Source organism: Leptonychotes weddellii, chromosome 3, assembly GCF_054177405.1.
Source record: "Leptonychotes weddellii isolate Sample4059 chromosome 3, ASM5417740v2, whole genome shotgun sequence".
In the NCBI taxonomy this organism is placed as follows: Eukaryota; Metazoa; Chordata; class Mammalia; order Carnivora; family Phocidae; genus Leptonychotes; species Leptonychotes weddellii.
Window position 1 is genome coordinate 64,024,331 of NC_138371.1, and position 16,537 is coordinate 64,040,867.

The 16,537-nt window shown below is 40.9% G+C and overlaps 1 protein-coding gene across 10 annotated transcripts in view; it reads right to left on the reverse strand.

Moving 5' to 3' along the window:
- Positions 1 to 8,694: 8,694 nt before the first annotated feature.
- Positions 8,695 to 16,537, reverse strand: part of TANK (TRAF family member associated NFKB activator) — a 94,696-nt gene continuing 86,853 nt past the window's right edge. For 9 of the 10 annotated variants that reach the window (XM_081814317.1, XM_031030822.2, XM_031030820.2 and 6 more), the window contains 2 exons: positions 12,978 to 13,558; positions 8,695 to 9,541 (listed from right to left, as the gene is read on the reverse strand). In XM_081814317.1, the coding sequence (XP_081670443.1) occupies positions 9,362 to 9,541; positions 12,978 to 13,558 (761 nt within the window). In that variant the 3' untranslated portion in view covers positions 8,695 to 9,361. Of the gene's footprint in view, positions 9,542 to 9,672; positions 9,824 to 12,977; positions 13,559 to 16,537 lie in introns of all 10 variants that reach the window. The other variant, XR_004076502.2, reaches the window with a different exon arrangement.

Consider the following 16,537-nt stretch of genomic DNA (forward strand, 5'->3'; position numbering starts at 1 on the left):
CCCCGGCCATCCCGGCCCCGGGCCGGGCTCCCGGCCTCCAGGCCTGGCGGGTCCTCGCAGCGCGCAGGCCTCCAGTGCAGGCCTCAGGGAAGGGCCTGCCTAGGCCCCTCCACCCTTCGCAGGGCTGGGCTGCAAGGGTCGAAAAGCCCTCCTCGCTTTCTCCTTTCCCTCTCGGTCCGCTCCAGGAGCCCAGTACCTGAGCCTCAGTCTCCCCTCGGCTCCGGCTCCGGGTCAGAGGCGGGAGGGAAGCCCTCGGGGGCGCGCCTCCCCACCCACCTGACCCACCTGGAGGGAGAGGTGGAAAGGGGCCCGGCAACTCTGGAAGGGAGGAAGCCACGCGACACGGAGTCTCTCTCTTGGAGAAGCTCACCGTAGCATGGAGGAGACTATATAAACACACATTTAAACACAAAACACTGTGAGATCGAAAGCAAGGGGAGCAGTTTGTACGGCAAATGCTGAGAGAGATTTAAGAGGCGCTGAGATCTCCCTTGAGGAATGAAAAAGGAAGAAAGACAATTCCAGGCACAAAAAGAGGTAGTTACCTCACACCTAATCACCCTCACCCCCAAAATCCACAAAGAGCAAAAAAAGAGAAAAGAAAGAAAGAAAGAAAAAAAACTAGAGGAAAATCTGTTAAGTAAGACTTGATTTCACATCGTTACAAGTCAATGAAATATTAAAAATAGGGCTCCCAAATACTGCATAGGGCATACTTACAGTAAAAAATGATTTGTTGTTTATCTGAAATTCAAATTTAACTGGGCATCCTGTATTTTTATTTGCCAAATCTGGCAATACTAACTAAAAAAAAAGCAAGGCTTATGCTCTGATGTATATTAATAGAATAATCAGGATAGTAAGGACTTTTCAATGGGACTTTGACTTTGAAAGGAAATGAGTTGCCTTCACAGGATCCTTTTCCAAGCATATAGTAGGGTGGAGGAAGAAATGATGGAAACACGCGGAAATGTCCTTATTTGTTGGAAGAAGTAGCGGTGTCATTGTTGACTAGGAAATGGGCCAGGGTTCCTTCCCAGAGGCTGGCTCCCTTCCAGGCTAGGACAGAGCACCCAGAGCCTGCCTGGAAGTAGAGTGTCAGTGACAGTGGGACTCCCATGTCAGGATTAGATGTTTTCTACCACTTAGTATGGACCCACATTACTCATTGTATCTATTTTGTTTCCGAAAGAGACAAAGTTGGGACCTGAAAACTTTTAAAGGTGGAAGGGAAAAGGAAAATATGCTTTGAAATTTCTCAAGGGCTCTCACCTATAAACAGATCTCATCCAGGCCTTACAGATGCTGAAAGAAAAGACTTTCAAAATGCCAGTGGTAAAAACCTCAAGAAAAACGAAACAGTGGGTCTTTCCATGTTGGAATGGGGTGTGTGTGTGTGTGTGTGTGTGTGTGTGTGTGTGTGTGAATCGAAAAGCTGAACGGTGGAAGCCTGCTGCTTGCATTTCTCCCTCAGTCCTGGTTAGTGAGAGCTTTTTCAAGGAAGCTTTATCACCCTTACTGATACTTTGGATTCCCAGTGAGCTTGCCTTCCTTTTAAGCCAACTGCTTGAAGTTGGATGAGTACACCCACACGGGCTGCCCCTTTAACAACTGCAAGGGGAGAGACTATTTGTCTAATGAAAGCTGTTTCCAGAGTTGATTCACCAACATGTAAGGGAAGATAATATAATGCTGAGACCTCCTCATGGGCCTCAGGGCCATCTTGAGACAAGTGAAGGCCAACTCTTGAACCAATGAAACATTTGTTTGGTTTAGGGAATTTTTAGTTCCAGTTGGATAGTTTCAGAAAATATATAGGCTCACTTCCAATTCATACTGGTTTACTTGTTTTTCTTTACCTTACAAACTCTAACCTTCGGTTTAGAGTTTAGACAATTAAAGTTAGCGTTGTGGTTTGGGTGTTATGGTGAGGTTTAACTCCAAGCTTTTGAGATGCAAATCTCTTTTACTTTCTCTCCTACCTTAGTTTGTGTCTTAAGCTTCAAAATTACATTCCAACACTTGCTGCTTGGAGCAAGGAAAGAGAAATGCTTGACATTCAGTGCACTAAGGTGCTTCTTCCTCCCAGCAGAACTGTTCTGAGGCCTGCCTTGGGATGGTGATAAATGGATAATCCCTAAATAATTCACCCCACCCATGGTCAGGTAATGTCAGCCTCCCCACTGTCCCTGTGGTTTGGTATAATGGTTAGTCCTCTGTGTACAAAAGACTTCTGATAGAATGATTTAAGCTTCCTATGAAGCCAAGTACAAAGCCAGTGAAAAAGTGTAGTTATTTTAAGGTGAAGGATTATTATGGAAAAAATAGTGGATTGAAAGACAGGAGAGCTTGAGTTGGGTTCTAACAATTTGAGTGGGTTTGAGAGACTCATTCATCCTCTTTAAATGCAGTTTATTTGGGGTTTATTGTTTGTTGGGTTTTTTCATCCACACAAAAAGAAAGTTGGATTAGGCAATCTTTGAGATTTTGTTATTTCAAAAACAACTATTCCTTGAATTAATTAGTAAGTGATGACTTATCTTTTGTACTCTGCTTCCAAAAGATATAAGTAAGATATTTAAGGAATGTATTCATGATGCGGCTCTAAACAACAAAGGAATCATGGGCACACTTCAGGTTACCCAGGCATTCCAGATTCCAAGGGGATATTCAAATGAAGGAGACCAGTTCAACATCAAGAGATACATAAGCAGGTGCAAATACTCTGGAGAAGGGTGAGCAAAGACTTAACCCTGAACAAACAGGACAAGGGGATAGATAACACGTTTGAGAACCTACGGTGGAGCCCTATTTGGGGAATGAGACCTGAGAAAGAAGACTGCAATAAAGAGAAAGCTAAAGTTACTTAGTAAATATACGTGGTATCATCATTCTCAATATTCTAGTGTTTGCTGCATTTTAAGTATATGAATTCATCCATGAGGTGCTCTGAGGCTGGAGGAAGTTAGCAATCTAGTTGTAACTGGTTCTAGAAAAGACCCAAAAAACTCACTTCCTTACATCCAATCAGGGTTATAAAGTGGTATGTCTTTTAATTTGAGGCCCTCCTTGTGCTGTAAGCTCCAACAAGCTTTCGCTAAACAGACTTCATTCACATTCTGAATCTGGTTTTTGTCTCACACATACTAAATTTTACAAAACAGAAAGAAACAATAGAGCTTATTAGGAAAAACTTGTTTTGAATAGTAAATTAAGCATAATGGAAATAGGCACATGTTTTAGCACGGTTTCCCTCCTTTTTTACCAATTGAACATTTACATCTTTTTCAAAGTGCTGTGATTTTCCCCTTAAGTCTTAAGCTGGCATCCCATACTTTCAATAAATGAGACTTACATCACTTGTATCTACTGAGAGGAGTCATTGTAATACTGTGTTTTCCAAATGTGCAGCCTCCTTAAAAAGAGTTTTACACAGTCTTCCCTGAGCTGTATTAACCAAATCATTGTGGCATTCTAAGAATCCAAAGAACTACCCGATTTCAAAGACAGTGTAAAGCAACTGTCAGTTCTGACATGTTTCAAATCACCGTACCCTGTTCTTGGAGACTTGGAAGCCGGTACATTCAGAGGTCCACCTGACTAGATGGGTTGTTACCGAGAGATATGCCCCAGGTGGAGGCATCTTCAAAGCCAATATATTTGCTTTATAACTGGTGTCAAATTGATGTATATATTAAAAAATCTTGGAAAATGATCTCAAAAAGGAAGTAACAGCCCAATGAGCCATATGTTCAGGGAACCTAACAGGTTTCCACTGGGACCAAATTTCACTTCACCTTTTTGTCCTTATGTGCAAATAAAAACTTATCTGTAAATACACCATTAAAACAACCATGCAAATTTGTGAAGTCTGTAGACTGGGAAGAAATTGCATTAAGCGCGTAACAACAACCAAGACATTGGAAGGTAAAGAGTTTGATTAGATATTAGAAATACATACACAGCATGGAACTGAACTAAATGTATTTGAACTCTATAAGTTTACCACTTCAGAGAGAGATTTTGGTTCTATAGAATTGGTTAATGAAGAAAAGTCTAATGACTAGTTAATGAGTTGGTTAATTTTGATACTGATGGAGCACCTGAATCTCCAAATTTACATTAGTAAATGTAAAGTAAAACTTTTTTCCTGTTAGGTAGGTTGCTATTTTAACAGATTCCCATGCCAGGGAGTTTTCCAAATGCCAGATAATACTCTAGCACCGAGAAGTCTGTGATGCAGTGAGGGTAGAGAGGCCTGCTTAGTGGTTTTCCAAGGAGTAGAAACCAAAAAAACCATTATTTATACAAAATTCTTGAGGTAACTCTTTTAAGAATTCTCAATTTTAAAACTTTTAAACATTCTGTGTTATTCTGTTGTAGATCCCAACAATCTTGCATTCAGCTATTGTATTGGTATGCCTTGGGCATCTTCTAAAAGGAAAACTGATTCATTCTGTGTGTTTGTGCAGGTTTTCATATGACTAGATCAATGATTATGATATAAGACACCAAAATTTACTCAAGTCATTTTTATTTTATTCTCTTGTGTTGTATTTTAACCATGACACATTACAAACAGGGAGGGGTAGAGAGAATACTATAAATGAAACTCTCAGGTATAAATGACAGCTTTATCGAATCTTCACATTTTAAATTGATCTTTTTTAAACGAACATTTGTGTGTGTAAATTGATGCAATGGTAAAGGTCAGCAGAAAAAAAAATTATACTGGTTGGATTATCTTTCAGGGGCTTTCCTTTTCCATCTACATTTTTGGGGAAGGAAGTTTTATGATGTTAATTTAAACACCTGCTTAGCTAAATAGCACAGAACACGTTGGAAGGAACCGCATTCTCGTTCAGTCCAAATTCCTACCAGTCCTCTGAAGCTATGTTTCGTTTAACCCACTGAAGCCACAAGAACGGCAGTGTTTCAATGTTTTAATCTTTAAGGGTAGTTTATGTAAGATGTAGAATAGTAAAAATGTAGGATATAGGTAAAAGAGCATTTTAAGCAAAAGCTTGGAGCTCAACAATCAGCTTTTAAACTAAAAAAGTAGGAGGAAATTGTATCAAAACCTCAGATCCTGGGCCTGCCTGCCTCAAGAGGTAGAGCAGAGACTCAGGTTCTGGATTCTCCTCTGTGGGGAGACAACTTCACTCAGGTCAGAGCACTGAGAGGAGCAACAGGCAGAGAGCTGCGCTTCCAGAAATGCCCCGGCGCCCTCTTGCCTCCAAGTCTAAGCGGCAGAGGGTGGGGTGGCCGTTTTCTTAAAGGCTTTCTCTCACCAGCAACAGTTTAATGGGGGTGTCTCTGGAGGTCCAGCCTTGGAAGCACAACTACTGCGAAGGCCCTTTGTCTTCCTCTGTCTGATTTCTAAGTCGTGTGCGCTATTCTGGCTTGGTGGGCCGAGGAAGGTTCTGGGGGTGTCTGTGGGGTTCAACGAGGGAGCCTTTGTTAGGGGCTGACTTCGCCCGCTGCCCGGCTGCCCTGGAGCGGGCTGCGGGCCGCGAGAGCCCTGTGGGGCGGCAGCCGTCCTAGGGCCGGGCGTCGGAGCTGCAGTCTCTCCAGGGGCCTTCCTTGCCTTTCTGGTCTCCACTCTTTTCCCACTCCTGTCTGTCCCACCTGTCCCTTCGCCCTTCGTGAATTCGCTTGGGTTCTCACTCGCTGCCCAGCTCGTTCAGCCCACCAGCAGAAAGCAAGTGGGCACAAGAATGCTGGCTCCTGGGCCTCTTCCGCACGAGGTGGAAGCGAGAGCGCGGGCCCTCGCCCCACCCCCAGGAGGCGCCCAGGGGTGGGCACCCGGCGCAGGCCGGCCCTCGGCGCGTGGCGCAGCAGCTCGGGGCGGCTCCCGCCCGCCGCGCGCTTACGGCCGGGCCCAGCGAAGGATGCCCGCGGCGAGCTGCGCGGGGGCTCCCGACCTGCGAGGGACGCGATAGCGGTGGCTGGGTTCCACTTGCCAGTGGCGGGAAGGACGCGCGGGAAAGCGAGGGAGCAGGAAGCGGGCGGCGGCGGCGGCGGCGGCGGCGGGCCCGCTGGAAAGGAGGGAGCGCCGCAGGCGGGAGGAGGGAGCGCGGAGGAGGGAGGCGGGGGGGGGGGGGAAGGAGGGAGCGCGGCAGGCAGGCGGAGGGAGGGCTGATTAGCATGCAGCAGCGCTCGCGCGCCCGGCTCCATTGTTTTAACACCTCCCCTCTCCTCCGCGCCAATCTGTCACCGTTCAGCAGGCGAACGCTGCTGCCTCAAATGCTGCTCTTCTCAAATGAGACGGATAATTAGTTGCCCCGCACGAATGCCGCACTCTTCTCACCCCTGATTGCTATCACCTTCTTGCTCCTGGCAGTTTTGACACCTCGTAATCAGCCTGCTGCTTTTCTCTTTTCTTCCCGACTTCTGCTTCCCTCCCCCCACCCCCCAGTTTATTTATTTATTTATTTATTTATTTATTTATTTACTTACTTACTTACTTACTTATTATTATTAGTGGTATTATTATTTTAAATGCAAGCCTGGTTCCTATTTGGACGAGGCCTCCGCGAAGTTAACCTCGCGCGTATGCAAGTGCGCGTATATGCGTCTATGTAAAATAGGGTGTATGCGCGTGAGTAGGGGGCGGCCTGGCAGTTTTGCGGGAAACACTGCTTCCACGCGGAGAGAATTCTCTCCTCCTGAAGAAATTTTTGGGAAGGGAGGAGTTGAGGAGAGGGGCGGGAGGGGAGAGTTGGGGAGACCTCAATTAATGCTTTAAAGATCTCTTAGAAATTAACAAACTGGGGAGTCTCGGAATCTGCTGTCAGAAGCGTGTTCTCCCCGCTCTCCTCTAACAAGCACTGACAGTCTAATTACTGTAGCTACAAGCAGCTGTCGAGGCAGCAGCCCGGGAGAGAAGGCGCCACAGGCGGAGCGCACCAGGCCGGCCCCTGCGCGCGGCCCAAGCGCCCGGACCGGCCCGACTCCGGGGACCATGGAGAGAAGGGCAAGGCCCCGCACCCGAGAGCCCCGCGAGCAGAAGGCGGGCCTGGGAGCCAGCGGACACGTTTATCGTTTCATATTTATCAAGTCTTTACCTTGAAGGTTAAAAGATGTGAAAAAAAAGGAGGGGACGTGGGGGAGTGGGAAGAATATCTCCTGAGTTTCCAGCCACCCCTTTTCTACCTCCTCGAGCTCTCTCCCTCCCTCGGTGTTGGTAAAATAACCACGCAACCCGGGCTGAGGGGGCGGGGTGAGCCAGGCTGGAGTGTAAGAAAGCAGATGTCCCCGCTGGCAGCAGCCTCAGCCTCCGGGGAAAGCTGCACGGGGTGGGGGGAGGGGGGCCCTCCCGAGGACATTCACCTCCCACTTCTCAGGCATCCCGCTCACAACTGCCTCGTCTCGGCGGGGGTGGTTTTTTCAGACTCAGCGTTTCGCGTGTGCAGCTTTTCTACCTGGGAGCTGTTCTTACCCGGCCACGCTTAGCAGATGCCAAGATGCAGCCCCTGCACGACTCAGTAATAAGGGGCAGAGGGAGAGACCCGGCGGGTGCCCACTCCACCTTTCAAGCTGCAGCCTGCGCCACCTCTGCAGTGCGGGACTGGAGGCTGCTCTCCAGGCTGCATTTCCTGTGGCCCAAGAGGGCCTCTGTCCCTCGGAAGTTGGAGCCCTGGAACCCAAAAGGAAACAAGAGTTTCCCGCTCTTACTAACAGTGCTGGATGTGGAAGAAGGGTGGACCGGAGAAGAGTCCCTGATAACACTTTGAGTCACTTTCTGGGCTATAATTTCCTCTGGTTGTCAGCAGGCTAGTAGATGGCAACTGTGTGAGAGGGACTCTTTCTCTTCTAGAAAAGGAGAAGGAAAAAGAATCCCCGTTCACGAGATAGGTACAGTGGTATATTCTGGCTGGTAGGGCGGAGAAGTTTTTATTTTTAATTTTGTGGGAGGGGGGAAGGAGTTAAGTGAGAGGGGAGGCTGGGTGGGCTGGAGGTAGGGAAGAGACTTGGATAACTGTCTAGGTATTTCCATTCAGCCCCAGTGGCAGTGGAGGAAAGATGTACATGTCTCAGAACCCTTCACAGTGAATGCCTAATAATCGCTATGTCACCTTGGTGAGGAAGATGTCAACGTGATGTGCTTGGCACCCTGAGAAGTCGAGGCACCATTCTCATTCTTCCACGAGTGAAGGCTCTTTGCTGTGGCACAGGGGCCTCTCAAATTCCCCCATCCTAAAACCCTCCAATTTTTAAAAACACTTACTCCAAAGAAGGCTTAAATTCATGTTTTGAGAGTTGCAAATCAATGTTCATTTTCTAAAATGGAAGCCATGCCTCAAACATTTTTAAAAATCAGAGGGCAAAGGGAAACCTAAAAAAACAAGCACCACAGGGAAGAAAAATGAAAGAGAAATCTCATTTTAAACAAAATTTTGCAGCCTTCTGGATTCGGTATCCTTACTCTCAAATGTCTTCCAGTGGCCATCAATCAGGTTGCTGACAATGAATAACAAATTTCTGAACAACAATGTAAACATGTATAATATAAATCAATAAATGTGGATGGTCCTTACAGGGCTTTAGATATGCTCCCAGGAAATACATGTTTCTTTGGCAAGTTTAGTTTGAAAAATAATTTTTAAATTCCAAGTGATCTACTACTCGTAATTAAATATCACCAGATCTGATATCACCCTCCTATTATTACAAAACACGAATGTTACAAACTTCCCCAAAACGTGATTTATTCCTTTATTTTTTTCACTCAGGAACAAAGAACACATTTAATGATCACAACATAAGTAACTTTTTAAATATTTAACTCATTTCATCATGTAGCTATACACATAGTAAAATTTAAAACCATGTATATTATTTAACAAAACAATCTAAAGTGTTTAAATAATTCTACCAGTGATTTTATCATTCGGCAACAAATGTCTTAGGTTTGGTATTTACTTAAGACATTCATGTTGTCTGCTGTTTTGTATTACAGGTTTACTTAAAAAAAAAAAAATCACCTATAGCATAAATAATCTAATTTTTAGGTGAAAAACCCTATCAACATTTGACATCACCAAATTCAATAGATCTAACTAGAAATCCAAGCAATAAGCTTAGATATTTGAAACAAATATAAATTAAGGTAATAAACACTGTAAACATGAATATAATGAATTATAGTTTTATACAGAATGATCTTTTAAAAGATAATAAAAGAAAGTTACAATGCAAGTCTAGGAAAAAACTCAAATAGCTGTGACATAGCTATTTTTCAATAAATGATCTTGAACTAAGTCTGCAATCAAGTATTTATAGTATTAAAACCCAAGATCATCACATAGAACTTGATGATCACATAGAATCATCACACAGAACTGTTTTCAAATGCATCTTAAGTCTCCCCATTAAAGTGTGAATTAAGATGCCGGAGGAAATCCCCCCTGGATGTAATGGATGGTGGGAAAAATGCTTGACAGAATTCACATACTCGAGGTATATGCAGTTCTGAGACTGTGCCACTTAGTACCGATGATAAGTCACTGTCTTGATTAGGAAAGGGCTTCCAAATGGGCTGCAGGAAACAAACAAAAACATCTTCTGTTATTTGTATTTAAAAATCAACTTCCAATGAATTTCAAATTCAAATTTTTTTGTGTGGGTTATGTGCATAAACACAAAATTCCCTTATATGAAAGCAATTACCTTTCCATAGCATTAGCATGAAGACGTGACTCAATTCTCTTCATTAAGGGCACAGCTAAACTTTGATTAAGAGTCACTTAAAATACATACATGCACATTATCTTCACATATTTAAGAATTTTCCAGTTTTACCACCAGCAAATTTTAATACCTGTTATCACAAAAGCAGTAGTTTTGGAACAACAGTCAATAATTAAGACTTTTTAAAAATTAAATTCTATCTTTTCCATTTTCCAACAGAAACCTTAAGTTATAGGGCTCTTTTTAATACACAGTACACTAGACATGAGGTGTGTAAACATGCATTTTGATCAAGAGCCATTTAAATTTTGCTATCTATAAGCAAATACACAATGAATAAAACATAGGAATAAGTGTAGTTTTGGTTTTTGAAAAATTTTTAAAGTACTAAACAAATTCCACTGATCAGGTGTTTTTTGAAACCTCAAATATTTAATCATTCAACAAAATCTTGTTACAGAGTGCATCGTTTTGCCTTCTTTACCCTTTCTTGTGACTGAATACAGTGAAACTTGTCAATAGCTGCTTAATTAAAGCAGGGAAAACCATAATTCAACAGAACTGTCTCCATTGTAAGCAAGACATAAGTACTCTGAAAATACTGCATTTATTCTTTCTAAAAAAAATATCTAGCAGGGCAAGAAAAAGCATTTAGTTCAATAGTAGGTGCTCAATAAATGTTTGTTGACTGGAATGTCTTACTTTCCTGAAATATTGTAAACCAAATTATTTTTAAAATTTGCTTCCTGGTATACCCTGACATAGGTAAATTACCTTGACACAGCTAATTTCTGACACTTTGAGGAGAATCACCTCAAAAAATCAATTTAAAGAGATCCCTTTGGGCTCCCATTACCCATATGTTTTTAAAGTAACAACCTAGTCCAACACCTGATACAGTGTTAGTTTTCATTCCCTTAACCAATCTCTTTCATTCTAGTTAACCAATCATTTACAATAAACAGTGTATTACTAATTGAAGCATTTGAGTTTCACATCACTGTCTTCTTATAAACATTTTACTGGACAGCTGCGTACAGTTGGTGTAAATATACAAAGTCTGTCTAGGCACCGAGATACATTCAAATATTAGAGCAGAGGCTTATAATAACATTGACTCAATTCCCTTTCTAAGAAGTGACAATTTTATCACAAAAAATAGTAATAGTAAAAATATTTATTTTAAAATTTGGGATAATCTTCTTTAGAAAATATGATTAAAAGCAGCAGTAATAACTGTGAGTATATAAGCAAAAATAAGTTAGAGTTAACCAGATTTAAATTTTACTGTTTGCAGTTTAAACAAAAAGTACAAGTGATTAATGTGCATCACTTTAATGGGAAACTGACAGGGATATAAATAAAAGATTGTTCTGTTACAGATAATTCTTATTAAGATCTATACAATAGCAAGAAATAAGCTTAGAAGCAATTTAGCTTCTAAATTTGGTGAGCCAATCTTCTACTGCCACTTTATCTTTAAAGTCCATGTTTATCCTTCTCTATTAGGAGTTACTGGCTCAGACCTGATCTTTTCATAGAATTCAGTTGGGACCCCACTCACTGACTCAGCAAAAGTAGGAAGAAAAGAAAATCACATAGAGCAAAAATAAGCAGATATATTTTACGCTTTGTTATGATACCTGAAGGTATAAAAAAGTGGTAGTAGTGACTGATATAAAATACAAATCTGAAATATGTAACCCAAATTTTTCATGTCTCTTTATCATTACCAACAATTCAAGAATTTTATATTTATCATACTAGCTTTATTAATACAAATAAAATGGCAAAATGTTTTTAAAAATTAAGAAATATTCTTTCAATCCTAAACTGCAACATGGCCTTCAAAACAAACTAATTTCTTTGCCTTTTCTGCCAAAATATCAATTATCTAACCTTATGCCCCATGTCTTGTGACAGCTCAACACCAATTCTCCTGCATTTTTTAAGCTGAATACTTTTCCATCAAGTTGTAATCACATACCAGCTGTTTCCCTTGCTGTAGCATAGAAAGCAAATGCACAATGCAGGGTGCCATCTACTGAAACATGAATGCACAGACTAACTAGTAAAAGAACAAGCAAGAGATATAATGGAGAAAAAAGTAACAAGCATTAGAACTGATGCACTTCACAGCTCCACAGGAATTCTACTTGTAATAAAAGAAATTGTTTAATTTGTTTCATTTAGTAGTAACTATAACTGAGACTATGATGTGAAATAAGGCACAATGTAGAACATAAGTGAGTTTACAATTAAAGCTTACTGTCAGAGATGCCTAGTTTTCCCCACTACTAAAATACCACAGCTTGACTATACTGCCTCCTTTGTATGCTGATTTAAAAGTCTATAACCTATGTGAGTACTTAGAAAGCCAAAGGGTATTCATCAAATTGTTGGATTTTTAAAAATAAGTATCTCAAGGCAAATAGAAATCAAACAAATGTGGGCAAATTATATAGATATTTATACCATTCTGTATTTTCACCAGCTTCTGTATATTGTAACAATTATATATTTTTCATTTGCCTTCAGGCATTAATTTTTGTTTTTGCTTTGTTTTTTTAAACTAAGAGCATCATTCTGCAATAGAACCTGGATAAATGGGTGGATAGTAGTGGATTGGGGGGCTGTAAGTAGTCTGCGAGCTTTAGAAACATTGAAGTGTTTGATTAAAATCATACATATGCAGAGACTATTTAAAAAATCTATTAGGCTGCATGTTCATTGCCAGATTAGAAACCAAAACCAAACCATTCGGATCTATGTACTATATAATTGAGAATGTAATGGAAGTATTAGATGAAAGACAGTTCACTTATTTTGATAAAGAGGAATACACGATGCAATTATTTACTTATGAAAAACATGCATTCTTGTAAAGAGTAATGACACACAAACTTTTTAATAAAAAAATGCCATCTGTTTCACAGTATGAAATTTAACAAAGAATCCTATTGTAACACTGATGCTGAGTAAAAAGCTTTGAATAAGGGACTAAGAAAGAGACACACACTAGGTATGGATAAAGCTGACATGTATTTTAAAATGTGTCCTACATTTTAAGGTACTTTATAATAGAGCTTTACCATATATATTCAGCTTTTAAAATTTCATGTCATTTATTACAGGCCTTGGTTTTTTTTTTTTTTATCAAAACCCTTAACTGTAGGTAGTCATTAGTTTAAGGATGACTGATAACCTAAAAAAGATGCATATCTGTGCATGTATGGCAAAATGTGTGTTCACACATAATATATTTGTTAATGCAAAACGGTTACCTGCTGTGGTCCTCGGATAGCTTTTCCCGGGGACTCAAGTGAAGCAAAAGGTGCATCAGACGGGTCCTGAAGTGGTAATGTATTTACATATAATGCATTATGGTTTCCAGGTGGCAAACACGGAGCTCTATCCAGAGTTGTCCTGATACACGTGTTTACATGATTGGAGGGTTTTGTTTTGTCAGTTGTTTTAAGGTTTTGTATAGCTGATGCTATGGGGTCAATTCCCTGAATTTCAAATAAAGTTTCTTCTGTTTTAACAAAGTTTCCCGGGTTGTCTCTGAACTCCATATTAAATTTATCCTGGCATGCCGCCTCAGATGGGACAGGACCAAGGATGTTGGGTCTTTCTGGAGTACTATGTAAGAAAGTAGAGTCATTGTCCGTAGGTGGAAACTTGACACTGAATTTAGAAAGTGATTCGAGAGAGGTATCTTCCTCATCCCGGCCCAGTCCTCTTGGTGTGACAGATGTGACACATGGTGTACCTCTATTTATATCATCTTTAGCCTGAGGCTTACCCAGCGCTTCTTGTTTCTCTGTTTTATCCGTACACTGTATAGGGAGAGAGCATTGTGTTTCTGCAGGGAAAAGAACACAAAAGGAAAACAGTTGCACTCCAATCATTCTTAAAAATTTGAATGTTCAATTAGCTTTGGACAGATGAATATGATTTTTTCTATTAGTTTTTATAGCAACTGAAGACAACTGGTAGTTTTTACATTTACTTCCATCTTCACAGGAATATCAGCAGTCTCCAGTGCGTGAACTGGAACGGAGCTTATTAGTCACGGTTAAACTACTTTGTCTTTGCCTAGGTCTTTTGCTGTAAGCTTTGCCTCTCGTTCACAGTTATCCTGTTCTATGCTTAAAAAACATTTGCTTGTGGTGTATACATTTAAACATTTTGTCAGTAATGGAAGCTGCAACTGTGAGCTTGCTTAGACAAGTAAGTTGTTAAAAAGGAAAATCCTTACTAGGCATACATAACATTATACAGGTTAAGAATCTGCGTGAATTAGGCCATTTATTACCCCTGATGTCACTGTGTGACCAAGTGTTTCACCAATCAATTTAGCCATTGTGTACTCTCAGTAATCCATGTGAGGGAGTAGCAGTGGTGGGGGTTGGGGAGAAAGAAGACAGCAGAGGCAAAAGAAGGATGAAATTTTGGGATGCATGTTCAGAAAACTGTATGTGAATATATAATTCTCTCATTTGATATACAGGTCTCCTGTTAGCTAGTAGTAGGTAGATAGCAGGTAGATACCATGGCCTCTGCAGCGCATTTAACTAGAAGTTGCTTATCAAACAAATTCAGCTCTCTAGAACAAATTCAGCTCTCTAGGACACAGGCAAAAGCTAGAAAGTAAGTAAACAGAGCTTCTGAGGAGTCAGAATTAGAGCCAAAAGGCCCACAGATACATGCATTTTGTTCTTATTCTCTTTTTAGATTTATTCTAACAAGCTTGATGATATTTCCCTAGCTCAGAGCTGGTTAGAAGCAGCAAATTAAAAGGTAGGGATAGGAGTTGTTGAAGACAGATATAGGTATCAACAAGAGCTGAAAGCATGAGAGGAGACAAGAAAAACAAAAAAGCAGATATAAGAACTCAGAAAACACTATCGTCTGGTGTAGGGCCAATAAGGGCTACATTTCTCAATGCAAAAAAACAACGATCAAAGCACTCTCCATGTTGATGATCCTGAGACATCAGAAAAAGCTAAATTGTGCTCCACCATCTTACCTAAGACAACAGTAAGGTTGGAGATTGGTAATGTGTGATTTTCATTAAATGGACAAAAGATAGAAATTAAAAAAACAACAACACAGCACTTTAAAAAGGGAGTCATCAGAGAAGTTGGACCTTCACAAAAGGAGGCTTTCCCAAGGATGCGGACTGAAACAGAGAGCGCCCTGCACAATTCTGTCCAGGTTAGTAGGCACTCAACAAATGTCAGTTCCTTGCAGTCTCATGACACCTTTCCTCTTCTACCACAGCACATTCCAACGCAAGATTTTCTGCTTGGACTTGACAGTAGTACAGTGCAACCAACTTCTTTGGTTTACCTTCTTATATACCTACTACCTCTCTTCAGTACATACCATCTTATCTTACTGGATTACAACAGCCTTTGAACTGCTTCTTTGCCGCTAAACTTAGCTCAATCCAATCCATTCTCTACATTGTTCCCTATTTTTTCTAAAGTACAAATCTGGTCATGTTACCTTCCTCATAAAATCTTTTCATGGCTCTCCAAAGCCTCATCCCTCAGAAAAGTCATATAAAACTGTTCATGACTGGCCCCTGGTTACTTCTCCATGCTCACCTTTCACCAGAACTATAACAGTGGGGAAATTTGTACAGTTCTCCAAAACAGCCATGCTTTCCGGTCTTTGGGCCTTTGTATACGCTGTGCAGACTGCCTGAAGTGTCCTTTCTGACTACTCTTTACCTAACTCTTATTTGTCCCTCATTTCTTGGTGTAGACATTAATTTCTCTGGATAGCTCTCTCTGGCTCCCCAAGACTGGTTTAGGCATGATTCTTGGGTGCCCTGAGGGTTAAACACTTTGTATTATGTCTCCAAGTATACTGTTCTTTCTCCCATTAAAGTAGGTTTCTTACAATCTTCAACCACGTTTTGTTTCCCACTTAACCCCAGTACCCTGTCCAGTGCCTGGCACATAGTATGCCCTCAATAAATGCATTCTAAATAAATTTGTATTCTGTTCCCAACAGAGCCTAGTATAATAATCTACATTCACTAGATAATCTGTGACTGGGAGTGGTCCAGTAACTGAGACCAAAATCAATTGTTTGGCAGGATTTCTTTGTCCTTGGAGGTGTCTTAAAGTCCATTAACTCTAGTCATTTTTCCTGATAGTAGACTTTAACAGTAGCAGGATTTCTAGGAAATAGTACTTTCTTTGTAGGTAACATTTGCTAACTGCAAAAAACAAATCAGGAAAATCAACTGCTGAGGTAACCAAATTCTCTAACACGTGAGGAGGAAATGCTTATCAAAATGATCTTCACAAGAACAGGGAGAATGATGATGAAGAATCTGCTGGTGCTGATAATGACAACTATTAACGTTAATAGCACTTCTATGTGCCATGCACTCTTATAATCATTGTATGTGCCTTAATTCATTTCATACTCAAAATAATCACATGGTAGGCACTATATCATCCCCACTTTACATGTGAAGAAACTGAGACATGAAGAGATTATTTCCAAGGCTACACAGCTAATGAATGAGTGGTAGATCTGGCACTGAAACCCAGGCAACCTAATTCTAGAGCCTGTGTTCTGAACCATTATGCTAAATCAAACATGCTGCTTTCTATATACACAGAAGAGTCACCAAAATGATAAAAATGTGTTCTGAATTTCTTTTCTAGTAGCTGACCTATCCCCCTTGTGAACAAAACCTGAAAACCTCAAAAGAGCTATAATAAAGCAGGTATTTTCTTTTTGTACAGCTAGCGGGCATACTTCAGCCACATTAAAATAATTTTCTGAATTAATCTGTTCAAGCAATGAGTTACTATAA